The sequence below is a fragment of the Macaca mulatta genome, chromosome 8, assembly GCF_049350105.2.
Source record: "Macaca mulatta isolate MMU2019108-1 chromosome 8, T2T-MMU8v2.0, whole genome shotgun sequence".
Lineage (NCBI taxonomy): Eukaryota > Metazoa > Chordata > Mammalia > Primates > Cercopithecidae > Macaca > Macaca mulatta.
This window is the reverse complement of record NC_133413.1, coordinates 27,137,329-27,151,366: the sequence shown is the minus strand read 5'-3', so window position 1 is coordinate 27,151,366 and position 14,038 is coordinate 27,137,329. Positions and strand designations below refer to the sequence as shown.

Below are 14,038 nucleotides of genomic sequence, written 5' to 3'. Positions count from 1 at the left end.
TTATAAAACCTATTCATGATATAAAAATTTATTTTTAAAAATGGAAATGAAAAAATAGGTAATGACTATAGGTATGTAATAGTGTGGTATTGTGGGTGATTTTTTTTGGTCATTTTTCATTTTTAGTAACTGTTGGTATTATTTTGCTAATCATGACATTCCTCATGAGGAAGACAATGAGAATGACCCAAAGGCTATTGTTCTCAAAGGAGTGATGCGTGGCTAAAGGCAAAATCATTAAGGCGTTACCCCACCCTTCCTGCAGATGAAAGATCAAACCCTTACCCATCAGATCCCGGTCTGGAAGGAGCATTGTCAGATGAGTTTGAAGAGGTGGAAACCACAGAGGACGTGACTGAGGTGATGGACAGCCTCCGCAGAGTGGAAGACATGATGTAGGGCAGCACAATAGACCCCGTGCGGCTTTGCTTCCTCTCCCTCAAGTTGGGTGGCTGAAAACATATGACTCCACATGGTTAGCGGGCCTGGAATCCAGCCCCTGTGAACTTGCCCAGCTGCCCTGTTTGCTTGTGGCTAACCAGTACCCATCCGTATTGGCTGGCACCCCATTCTGATTGGTTGGTGCCTGTGCTGCCTCTATTGTTAAATATTGCACATACTGATATTGTTAGCTATAGGTACAACTTAGATTAAACCTCCCTGATTCTAAGACTAGAGACAAAGTTGTCATAATTTTCTGCTACCTACATGAGAAAGGAAAAAATTAAGATGTGCCTCACACTCTCCAATAAATAGCAAAACCTTCCGTCTGCTTCCCCAGCTTAGCTTCTTTCAGTCTTTTAAAACATGGAATATTGGGGTAAGAGAAAATTTTTAGATTGACACTGTAGATGTACAGCTTAACCTGGTGAATCCTACATTCTCTAGAAACGTCACCAGTAGGATTACCCCCAGATGCCACCATATGAAACTGACTCACTAATGCTGGCCTAATTCTAACAATGACTAAGCTCATTAAATCCAAGACATAGTCTTTGCTGTCTAGGAATGTGTGTGCAAAAGACAAATGCTCCTAGAAAAACTCTTAAGTAGTAGCAGGTTAGGAGGCACAATCTTAGGAAGACGGCAGGACTGAACGCTTAATGGCTGAAAGACACGGTCAAAAAGATACCCTGGAGGAAACTGTACTGAAGGTGGGCAGACAGGAATGGGGGAGAAAAGAACATGAAAAGAAACTCAGAGCTTTGGTTTGAGGAAATAATGTGAAAATAAGGGGTTTAAGAATAAGACCATTAAAGGGCTGGGCATGCTGGCTCACACCTGTAATCCTGGCATGTTGGGAGGCTGAGGCAGGAGGATCGCTTGAGTCCAGGAGTTGGAGGCCAGCCTGGGCAACATAGCGAGACCTTATCTCTACAAAAAAGTTTTTAAAATTAGCTGGGTGTGGGCTGGGCACAGTGGCTCACACCTGTAATCCCAGCACTTTGGGAGGCCGAGGCATGCAGATCACGAGGTCAGGAGATCGAGACCATCCTGGCTAACACGGTGAAACCCCATCTCTACTAAAAATACAAAAAATTAGCCAGGCATGGGGACGGGCACCTGTAGTCTCAGCTACTCGGGAGGCTGAGGCAGGAGAATGGCGTGGAACCTGGGAGGCGAAGCTTGCAGTGAGCTGAGATCGTGCCACTGCACTCCAGCCTAGGCGACAGAGCCAGACTCCGTCTCAAAATAAATAAATAAATAAATAAATAAATAAATAATTAAAAATAATTAGCTGGCTGTGGTGGAGCACACCTGTAGTTCCAGCTACTCAGGAGGCTGAGGTAGGAGGATGGCTTGAGCCTGGGAAGTCAAGGCTGCAGTGAGCTGTGATCATGCACTGCATTTCAGCCTGGGTGACAAAGAGAGATCCTGTCTCAAAAAGAAAAACAAAACAAAAAGAATAAGACCATTAAAGAGAACAGGATGAATTCAAAGAAAAAAATGCAGATAAGTACAGCTAGAATGTATTACACCATCACCTGCTGGAGAGAAAAGGTTAGTACATGCACTATCCACTGAACTGCTCAGGAGGAGAAAAGAAAATTGTAGCTGTGAGGAACTTGTCAAAAACAATTATGAAAGCAGCTACATACATATGAAATGTAATTCACAATTCTTTCTTCCCCTCAAAGGCGAGAAAACTGTACACTTTTCATCAAAATAGATACTATTTCTAAGATTAGGAAAAAATATAAGAATTTGGCCAGACAGGACAAGACTAACCAGTGTCTAGGATTCAGAAAACTTTGGGTTATTTTGGTTTTTTTTGTTTGTTTGTTTTGAGATAGAGTCTCACTCTGTCGCCCAGGTTGGAGTGTACTACTGTGATCTCGGCTCACTGAAATCTCCACCTCCTGGGTACAAGCAATTATCTTGTGTCAGCCTCCTGAGTAGCTGGGACTACAGGCGCCCGCCATTACGCCCAGCTAATTTTTTTTTTTTTTTTTTTTTTTTTTTTAGTAGAGATGGGGTTTCACCATGTTGGCCAGGCTGGTCTCAAACTCCTGACCGCAAGTGATCAGCCCTCCTTGGCCTCCCAAAGTGCTGGGATTACAGCCGTGAGCCACTGTACCTGGCCTGATTTCTAGTACAGTGGTTCTCAAAGCGTTGTCCCCAGACCAGCGGCATCAATATCACCTGGGAACTTCTTAGAATTAGAAATACTTGGGCCCCACCCCCAGATCTATGGAATCAAAAACTCCGGGGTTATGATGGCTCAGCTATCTGCATTTTCACAATCCCTCTGGGTGGTTCTGATAGTTGTTCAAGTTGGAGAACCTCTGTCCAGCACAAGGACTGTTCAAGGTCACCAAGAGGGGAACACGCTCTCTCCCACCAGCCCCACTATTTCCATGTCATAGCTGAGGTATTACAACTCATTTGGCATCTGAAAAACAAATCAGTGTCATAAAAGGTCACGGAGCCTAGGAAAAGGCGTGAAGGCCACTTAGATCCTGCTTACCAGTGTTATAACCCCATAGTGCTTTTCTACTTTCTCCTTGAGTTCCCGGAAGCAAGATGACAACCGCTCATGCAGCGGCTTCAGCTGCTCTGTCAGTTTCTCCCCATGGATGCGGATCCCTTCCGTTAGCAGAGGCATCTGGAGAAAAGGGCAAAAAAGGAGTGAAACGTGCCTCAGGAAGAGGGATCGTTTTGATTTGGTTGGGGAAGGCGGGGAAGGGAGGGATGGGGTGGAAAGGTAAACTGGTAGACATAGTACTGGACAACAGGAAGGCCACTTCTCAGTGTAGGGCTTGTGGACTGGATGGACTTTGGTCAATGATGTGAGAAAATGTGCACACCAAGAATACAGGTTAGCCCTAAACTGGGGAAGGGCTGTGGGATGAGGCAAATCTAACAGAGCCCTGGGGCACTTCCATGGATGAGCAACTGAGAGGTTTAAGTCTTAGACCGAATTTGGTAGTGATGTTTTCTACCGCTGCCCACTGAAGTCTTGAGAGAAAAAAAATGAGGGCTGCATCTCTTAGCTGGAAATGCATGCCAGGAAACCAACGGGTTTTTTTTTTTTTTTTTTTTTTTTTTGAGATGGAGTCTCGCTCTGTTGCCCATGCTGGAGTGCTGTGGCGTATCTCGGCTCACTGCCACCTCTGCCTCACAGGTTCAAATGATTCTCCTGCCTCAGCCTCCCGAGTAGCTGGGATTACAGGCATGTACCACCGTGCCTGGCTAATTTTGTATTTTTAGTAGAGATGGGGTTTCACCATGTTGGCCAGGTTGGTCTGAAATTCCTGACCTCAGGTGATCCACCCACTTCGGCCTCCCAAAGTGCTGAGATTACAGGCATGAGCCACTGTGCCCGACCCCAACTGATGAACTCTGATCTCAGCTTTAAGAGGGCTCCGTCAACCCTGGGCAGTTTAACTGCCGGCCAAGGAAACAAATACATAGATAGGTGGTGGTTCCATAAGGGTTAAAAAAGAAAGAAAAGTAACCCTGAGTGGGCTTGTAGACTTAAGCCCTGGAGAATAAAGGGTGTCCTACACTGTGCCCTCCCCAGGAGTGTAGAGGAAAGATGTCCTATACCTGTAATGCTATTAGTCGCTTTAGCAGCTCAACCTTCTCCTGGTCTTCAGGATGCTCCTGCAAGTACTTTTCTGTAAAGAAAGCCTAAAAGCAGAACATACACAAGTATTAATTAGAACACATTCCTGTCTGTGCAGGAAAGCCTGGAAGGGTGAAGCATGTGTCCTGTGCTGAAGAACCAGGTGTGTCTAACTAAAAATGCATCCCTTTCCTGGGATAGCGCTTACCCTATGTTGGGCAATGCAAAAAAGTATGTGCTATTGTGTGGTCTTTCCTTTATTAGCAAATTCTTAGCAAGACTACATTCTTGACAGTCACCAGCCCACCACACATACACACACACACACACACACACCAAATCATCATCATCAACAAAGCAAAATGTCATTCATTAAAATAACTTTCCCAAAGAACAAAGCAAAGGAGAAATGGCAATATCTCAAGGCTAACCATTAAATTAAGTGCGCAGATAGTATAAGGGAAAGAGTAAAAAGTTTAAAAACAGGAGATGGAGGTGATAGGGTTTCTGCTCTTCCCGTGATATTGGCTGTATCACGCTTTTTTCCTATCTTAAGTGAAAGTTAGTATCTGCACTTTCTTACTAATCCCCTATCCTAAATGCTATTTTAAAAAGAAAGTGAGATATAGATGTGAAGATATTTCAAAAATATTAAATTCTGGTTGCCCTTATTATTACATATCAGCACCATGCTTATCAGTAAACACTCATGACCCCCCAGCTAAGTCCCTGTAACAGGTAAATAAGACCCAAACTTAAATCCCAAACACAGGCCTTATATAGGGTACTGTTTTAAAGATAGAATTCATCAGGAAAGAGAAACAGAAGTTCGCATCAAACGTTTCCGACAGGGTCGAAAATAGGAGTGACATCTTTTCTTCCCAGACCTTAACATTCATTTCTGAAAGTGCTTTCAAAGACCAGCCTTCAGATTCCCCTTCAGTCTTCCGCTTTAATGCCATGAAAGCCAAAGCCCCCATTACATAAAACCAAGAGCTCCTGGAACTACAGGACAGACTTACAAAAGTGAATGGCCCATTTTGGGCGCCAAACAAAGTATGTGCAAAGCCTACCTTGTGAGCAGACATCAAGGGTTGACTTATGTCCCCCCAAACTTCCTATGTTGAAGTCCTAATGCCTGGTACCTCAGAATGTGACCCTATTTGGAAGCAGGGCTGTTGAAGATTTAATGAGTTAAGAGGAGGTCATACATACTGGAGTAGGATGGGCCCTTAAGCCCGTATGACTGATGTCCTTATAAAAAGGGGAAATTCGGAGACAGAAGTGCAAACACTGGGAGAACACTATGTGAAGTGATGCAAGAAGATGGCCATCGACAAGCCACGGAGGAGCAGCCTCAAGTCACGGAGCACCAAGAAGACACCAGAAGCCAGGAAGAGAGACATGGAACGTTCTTTCACACATCCTTGCAAGGAACCAACACTGTGACACCTTGATTTCAGACTTCTTGCTCATGGAACAGTGAAACAAGAAGTTTTTGTTGTTTTAAGCCACCCAGTTGGGAGAACTTTGTTACAGCAGCCCTAGCAAACTAACACAACAGTGAATATGAATATATATGGAGCAATTACCACAAAAAGAAGCATGACAATATAATACATTAGCAAAACAGCTCGTTCTAGCCAGGATCGTATTTACAGGGACTGTCAGCATAAATGAAAAAGGAGTATTTTACTTAAGTTTTCACTGACTTTTACCTTTTAAATACAAGCACTTGAAATTTTTGAAAGTTATAACAATTTTTTTTTGGCTAAATGGTAGAATACATGGAAGTTCCCAAAGTATTGCTTAGATCGGGGAACACTGGAGCAGAGTGCCCTGAAATTCATTTTTCTAGCAGAGTTCTGCCTCAGAACAGAAAGGTGAGATAAATTACAGCACACAGCTCCTGTGCTCTTATCACTTTGGCAATGAATAAAGAGCTGGATTAGAATAGTTCACCTACATCAAACATGTAATGATGGGCTTCCCAACTGATTGTAATACATCATGGTGATTAACGAGTTTACTTTTTTCTTACTTTTAGAAATGTGCAGTCATACATATTAACTAAATGAATACATTAGTATTTTAAGCCAAAGGTCCTGAAATGTATGTACATATGTATGTATTTATCCTTGCTTTTTGTTCATTTTAATTAGAACACTGTTACACTGGAAAAACTTCATATGACATTACGTATCATTCACAGATATTGGCGTATATAAATCTGTGATTGGGGGTATTCTGTAAAAATTAATACTTGGAAAAAATACACGAAGATTAGTACCAATGAGTACATATGAAAAAGTACACACTGAAAGCATCAGAGTATTTAAAAAGTAGTGTATATTAGATCCTATTTTCATATGGACTGCCATTGTAACACTGGATATTATTACAGCTCCTAACATGGACAAACTAGAATTTGTCTCTGGTGTTGAGCCTTTCCCAGCTGCTGAATATAATAAGGCTAGAGAAGGCTGAGAGGCTGAGAAAAAGGACAAGAAAGATGATTATAGTGGCAGCCACAGAGCATAGACGTCACCATCCATGAAGAACATTCCAATTACACCGTCTGCTCCAAGTAGGCAGGAGGAGGCAGGAAGAAAACCAACAATGGTGAAGCCCCAACTCTATGCCAAGCACTGTCTGACGTTTCTTCTATACAGGAGGTCTCCCTTAATCTTCCCATCCATCCTGTGATCTATCTTGTAAGTCAGGTATTTTTCTTTTCTTTTCTTTTTTGTTTTTTTTTAAGATGGAGTGTTGTTCTGTCGCCCAGGCTTGGAGTTCAGCGGTGCAATCTTGGTTCACTGCAGCCTTTGCCTCCCGGGTTCAAGCAATTCTCATGCCTCAGCCTCTCCAGTACCTGAGATTACAGGCGCCCGCCATGATGCCCAGTTAATTTTTAAAAATATTTTTATTAGAGACAGGGTTTCGCCAAGTTTGCCAGGCTGGTCTTGATCTCCTGGCCTCAGGTGATTCTCCTGCCTCGGCTTCCCAAAGTGCTGCGATTACAGGCATGAGCCAATGTGCCTGGCCAAGTTAGGCATTCTTCTCACTTTGCAGATATACGGAGCTCAGAGAGGTGAAGCATGTTGCCAGGAGCACACAGTGGCCAATGGGAAGCCAGAATTGAGTCCTGGGAGCAACTAAGTGCAAAGTTCCTGCTCTTCCCAGGACACACACACACACACACACGGACACACACACGGACACAAGAGTGCCACACAGTTAATGTCGCTCACCCTTCCCCTCTGGCTCCTTTAATTTCTACCCACTCTCCAGGCGGCTCCACAGGGGTGTCCTTGCCAAATGGTGATTTAGATCCAAATAGTTTATATTCAAAAAATATTTAGCAACTGAAAACATACCACAGCAATGAAAAATTCTGCCACCATTAATTATACTTAACATACACTGAATCCATGATGTGTATTTTAAATGCTGTTACATCCTAAACCTTTAATGCCATGGATTAAATTGTGCTGAGTACTGCTTTCATGTCTCAACTAAGAATATTTAGTTGAACTAATTTAATTGTAGAGTCAGGGCCATCAGTTGTCCATACAACCTCTGGCACACCAAGTCAGGCGGGGGTCCTAGAAGCTAATTCTGCCGCCCAGGCTGGAGTGCAATGGCCCAATCTCGGCTTACTGCAACCTTTGCCTCCAGGGTTAAAAGTGATTCTCGTGCCTCAGCCTCCTAAGTAGCTCGGACTACAGGCGTGCACCACCATGCCTGGCTAATTTCTGTATTTTTGGTAGAGACGGGGTTTCACCATGTTGGCCAAGATGGTCTTGAGCTCCTGACCTCAAGTGATCCACTCACCTCGGCCTCCCTAAGTCCTGGGATTACAGGTGTGAACCACTGGGTCCGGCCCCTAGAAGCTAATTCTAAAGAGAGTGTGGCTCTGCCATCCCCAGAGATGCTGCTCCATTTCCAGTGCATCCTGGGTTCCGGGGTCCACCCATTAGCGTGCAAACCCTCAGGGGAGACAGAATAACAGGTGCTTTGACCAGAGGCATGTTGGTTTTTTTTCTGTGACGCTTTACTAGGCAATGTACTATACCGGCTGGGTTGCAGACAGTCTCTAAGAAGTCAGGGACAATTGTTTCATTCACTTTACTTGCCAGAAGGGAAAGTGAACATTTCTTAGAGCAGCTGTAGGAAATGAATTTGTCGGTGGCAGATGGCACAGAGGAAGGCACACAGACACCCAGGTCTGTGAATCCCTAGGGGGTTCTGGGACCAAGCGAACCTTTTCATAGTTGGAGAAGCCCCCCATGACAGCCGGGTCCACGATGCCACTGAGCAGCATGGAGAGGGGGTGCACAGAGAGGGACCGGTCCCAGGCGTGCTGCTGAACACAGTTGCTGATCCTCTCATTGGTCAGCTCCATGGTTTCGATGGCATTCTCCAGAGGACTGATCTCCTCCTGAGTGACAGAGCACATGGGAGAAAACGGACACTTGTCAGCTCCAAGTAAAGAGTGAAAAAAGTTGAACTCTTCCCTTGAAGAGGTAAAAATGTCCACAAGCTACAGAAAAGGCAAGATTTGCTTGTCAAGGTTAGTCTTATAGCAGGGGTCCCAAAACCCCAGGCCAGTATCCGTCCGTGGCCTATTAGGAAACGGGCCACACAACCAGAGGTGAGCGGCAGGTAAGTGAGGGAAGCCTCATCTGTATTTACAGCCATTCCCCATCACTCGCATTACAACCTGAGCTCCGTCTGCTGTCAGATCAGTGGTGGTATTAGATTTTCATAGCAGTGCAAACTCTATCATGAACTGTACATGCGAGGGCTCTAACTAGGTTGCACCCATCTTATGAGAATCTAATGCCTGATGATCTGTCACTGTCTCCCATCACCTCTAGAAGGGACTCTCTAGTTGCGAGAAAACGAGTTCAGAGCTCCCACTGATTCTACATGATAATTATTTCATTATGTATTACAATATACTAGTAATACAAATACAGTGCACAATAAATGTAATGTGCTTGAATCATCCCCAAACCATCCCCTATCGCCCAATACCCCCGACCTTCCCACCCCAGGTCCACAGAAAAATTGTCTTCCAGGAAAGCAGTCCCTGTGTCAAAAAGATTGGGGACTGCTAGCTTATAAGGACACCACCATTTTTTGGAATAGTGGTAAGATACAAAATAAGCTATTTAAAATCTCCTTACAAAGTAGAATGATGACTTAAACATGGGAGCCATGGTAATGATTATTCCATGGATGAAATGTCTACAGAAAATTTGAGAAGAAAAGAACTGGGGACCTGTAGTAAGAATCATTTCCTAGGCAACACTTCCTTGGAGACTTTTGAGAAGATCAATGACAAGAGAATAGCAGGATATCAGATCTGAGTCACTTCTGCACCACCAAGAATGTCCACTGGCAAAATGTTTGATGCTTCCTCCATGAAAGGAGGTAAGTGATCTTGAAGGCCATGCATTCAGACCATACATAGTATGAATTCTATGGTTATCAGACATCAGAAATAATCGGATGTATTAGAATATACAGGCTGAATTTTGAATGAAAAGAAAATGAGACACAGTACAGATTCAGAGATCTCTTCCTATGGAAATGTCTACAAAATCAGGTTTCAAAAAAAAAATATCTCCTTCTTCATTTTACCTATTATCAGTCAACATGACCTCCTATTCCAGACTTGATTCCAAAAGTCTCCATCCAGGAATCATAACCATAACTGAGGAATAATGTCTAAATTTTTTTTCTTTTAGAGACAGGGTGTCACTCAGTTGACCAGACTGGAGTGCAGCAGTGCAATTATTCATAGCTCACTGCAACCTCCAACTCCTGGGCTCAAGCCATCTTCTTGCCTCAGCCTCCCAAGTAGCTAGGATGACAGGCACATGACACCACACACAGATATTCTTTTTGTAGAGGTGGGGGTCTTGCTATATTGCCCAGGGTGGTCTTGAACTCCTGAGTTCAAGTGATCCTCCCACCTTGGCCTCCCAAAGTTCAGGGATTACAGGCATGAGCCACTGTACCTAGCTATGACTTATAACACATTGAACTTCAGTTCAGATTTGTTCAAGGAACATTTCTTGAACACCTACTTTAGGTTAAGTGTCATGCTATGCACCACAGATACAAAAGTGATTAAGATGTATGTACTTCATGGCTCAGAGGAGCTGATGGTGTTAGTGGGGTCTCAGGACATGTAAACATGGTAGGTTAGAAACACGCCCAGGGTGCCACAGGGGACAGACAAAAGGCAGGTCACCCAATTTGGATGTTCCAGAGATGGATTCATTGAGAAGCTGGTGCCTAAACTGAACCTTGATGGGAGTTATTTAGGTGCAGAAATTGCAAGAGTGTGTTTCAGGCAGAGAAAACAATCCAATGTCACGGAGGACTGAAATTAGCACGGGATGAGCAGTACGGTTCCAATAGATTGCCTAGGAGATGAGGCAGAAGAGTTAGGCCATGTGTGTGTGTGCTAAGGAGGGCAGGCTTTATACTCCAGATACTTGGGGCCATGGAAGGGCTTTAAGCATGAGAATGGACAAAATGGTGAGATTTCCTTAATGGAATTCCCACTGAGGCAGTGAGGTAACTGGATCTGAGAAGGTCATGAATGGCAGGCAGGCCAATGAGGAGGTGGGAAATAAAACAGATTTAATCACTACTAAACAGGTAAAACAGCAGCTTTTGGGAGAGATGAAGAGGGAGGAGTCTAGAGTGATTGGGGATGTGATTAGCGGAGAATAAAAGAACAGGCTTTGGGAGGGAAGATGTAATTGACAGGAAACTCCAAGCGGCATTCCAAAAATGTTTCTGGGTGCTGGCAGGATCGCTGAGCAGACACCACTGCTCTGGACATAAAAGAGTCATTCACTGTGAGTGACCTTTAGGGCTGGTGTTGTCACATCAGTTTTACAAAGGAGCTCTATTATACAAGCATGCCTTTTATTTCTCTTTTGAAAAACAAAGTTGGCCAGAGGAGGCTGGCCAAGCTGGTGTGAACTGCAGAGGGAATTCAACAAAGCCTGTTATTATATTTGGAGACAGAAAGTTTTTTTCTAAGTGCCAATTTCAAATGACTCACTGTTGAAATCTGTTTGACTTCAAACCACTTGAGAATCCCAGGAAAGGTATATGCAGTCGTATACGTGGTCCGTTCAATCCACATCGTCTGGTGGCAAGAAGGAACACATGAAATGTTGGTCAATTCCCAGGAGGAAAACATGAAATGTTCGTCAATTCCCAGGGAAAATAGCAAAACTCCCTGGGGTTCAGTTAAGTGAGATTCTATTCTCAAATGCCTCATAGGGAATGAGCCAAATTTTCTCATAAAATTCAAGGATCCTGGATGTTTAAAGCTGAAAGGGATCATCTACTTGGGACTTCTCACCCTACAGAGGGAAATGTGAGGTCTAGAGAGGTACGACTAGCCCAAGGTTATTATGAGCAGCAGGCCCAGGAAGAGTCCAGATTCTGGACTCCTAGTCAAGCATTTTCCATGGAGATGACAGCTGGCTGTCTAGGTAATTAGCACTTCCTGTCTAGGTAATTAGCAGGTGAAGCCTCTATTCCCAGGGGTGCCATCGTTTCTCCTGTGGAAGCTGGTTAGGTAGGTGGAAGACCTCCACCTGGGATGCCAATTTTACCTTTTTTTTTTGAGACAGAGTTTCGCTGTCACCCATGCTGGAGTGCAGTGGTGCGATCTCGGCTCACTGCAACCTCCGCCTCCTGGGTTCAAGCAATTCTCCTGCCTCGGCCTCCTGAGTAGCTGGGACTACAGGTGTGTGCCACCATGCCTGGCTAATTTTTTGTATTTTTAGTAGAGATGGGGTTTCACTGTGTTAGCCAGAATGGTCTCGATCTCCTGACTTCGTGATCCGCTGGCCTCGGCCTCTCAAAATGCTGGGATTACAGGTGTGAGCCACTGTGCTCAGCCCATCAATTTTACCTCTTAAAGGACAAAAGGGGTGAACTCACAGCAAATTCGTTGTCTGGATCCTTTTCTCCTTTCCGGAACGGCCGGGAGTATCTGAACTGCTGCACTTCATTGGCTCTGTAGTAGCTGGAGAAGGACAAAGCAATGCTGTATTTTCTCTCTTAGAACAACCACTTCTCGACTTGACTTCAACAAAACCTATAACACATCTGCCTGGTCTGAGTTTTACCCACTAAGCTATCTCATAATCAATAATGCCTCCACATGAAGGCCTGAGAAAGTGCACAATTTGATTTTATTTCACACCTTACTTTTATATTACTTAGGAATTTATTTCACAGCACACAATTTATTTATTTTATTTATATTTATTTATTTATTTATTTATTTATTTATTTACTTATTCATTTTGAGTCAGAGTCTCACTCTGTCACCCAGGCTGGAGTGCAGTGGCGCAATCTTGGCTCACTGCAGCCTGCACTTTCCAGGTTCAAGTGATTCTCCTACCTCAGCCTCCCGAGTAGCTGAGATTACAGGCATGCACCACCACGCCTGGCTAATTTTTTAGTATTTTTAGTACAGATGGGGTTTCACCATATTGGCCAGGCTAGTCTTAAACTCCTGACCTCAAGTGATCCACCCGCCTCAGCCTCCAAAAGTCACAGCACACAATTTTAAAAGGTACATGTGGCCAGGTGTGGTGGCTCACACTGTAATTCCACCAGTTTGGGAGGCAGAGGTGGGAAGATCACTTGAACTCAAGACCAGCCAACCTGGGCAGCACAGCAAGATCCCATCTACACACACACACACACACACACACACACACACAGAGCCAGGTGTGGTGGTGTATGTCCCGGCTACTCAGGAGGCTGAGGTGGGAGGGAGGGTCTCTTGAGCCCAGGAGTTTAAAGTTGCAGTGAGCTATGATTGTGCCACTGCATGCCAGCCTAGTTGACAGCAAGACCCTGTCTCTTAGTGGGTGGACTGCCTGAGCTCAGGAATTTGAGACCAGCCTGGGAAACATGGTGAAACCCCATCTCTACTAAAATACAAAAAATTAGCCAGGTGTGGCGGCATGCGCCTGTAATCCCAGCTACTCGGGAGGCTGAGGCAGGAGAATTGCTTGAACAATCACGCCACTGTACTCCAGCCTGGGTGACAGAGCAAGACTCCGTCTCAAAAAAAAAGGTATATGCACTCACACATACGTTTGTGATCTCATTAGTCTAGTTTTATAACAGTTCTAGCAACACCATTAGCATTCGGCTCTTCAAGACAAGGAATGAGCCCCTCCATCACTGGGGACCAGCCACTCCTCTGTGATGCTTTTGGGAAAAGCCCAGGCATCTGAAACCCAGGCATGAAATTTCTGATTTTCCTCTGCCTAAAAAAAACAAAACCCCCACATCCCTTTGTATTAGCAAGCTTTTATCTTACACTCAAAGAAGAATAGACAGTAGGTCTTGCAAACTGTAATAAATGTAAGGCTTTGGTTTTAATGTACTCCAAACAAGTGTGAGGGAGAGACAACCTTCTCTTTTTTGTAGAGACAGAGTCCCACTTTGTTGCTCAGGCTGGTCTCAAATTCCTGGCTTCAAGCAATACTCCTCCCTTGGCCTCGGAAAATGTTGGGATTACAGATGTGAGCCACTGTGCCTAGACACAGATATTTTTTTTTAGATGAAAAACCACTTACTTTAGGATCTGCTCCGGAACTGGTTTATCCTTGTAGCTGGGCGGCAAGCTCATCACTGGCTTTACGGTGAAGCACTGCATGTCTGAGGAACTTGTTAAGGAAAAGAGAGGGGCTGGGGCCGCGAAGTTGTCAGACACCAAAGGCCTGTTCTTCCTGCTTCACAGCCGGAAATGCCACCAGCACCAATCACTCCCTTTGACCCAAATCCCAGGACCACATTGAAAATGAAGTTCCTTTGTGTATCACCGAAATGCCTTATTCAGTGATTACAATGAATCCTAGGGTCTTCTTTTTTTTTTTTTTTTTTTTGGTCAGACACTGGCAAACA

General features: G+C 44.3%; 1 protein-coding gene across 5 annotated transcripts in view; it reads right to left on the bottom strand.

Annotated features, from left to right (window-relative positions):
* The window catches only part of DOCK5 (dedicator of cytokinesis 5), a 234,970-nt gene that overhangs the window by 11,463 nt on the left and 209,469 nt on the right, over nt 1-14,038 (bottom strand). For all 5 annotated transcript variants that reach the window (XM_015144994.3, XM_028852472.2, XM_001107224.5 and 2 more), the window contains 7 exons: nt 13,711-13,792; nt 12,053-12,137; nt 11,160-11,246; nt 8,334-8,510; nt 4,051-4,134; nt 2,969-3,106; nt 286-452 (listed from right to left, as the gene is read on the bottom strand). In XM_015144994.3, the coding sequence (XP_015000480.3) occupies nt 286-452; nt 2,969-3,106; nt 4,051-4,134; nt 8,334-8,510; nt 11,160-11,246; nt 12,053-12,137; nt 13,711-13,792 (820 nt within the window). The remainder of the gene's footprint in view (nt 1-285; nt 453-2,968; nt 3,107-4,050; nt 4,135-8,333; nt 8,511-11,159; nt 11,247-12,052; nt 12,138-13,710; nt 13,793-14,038) is intronic.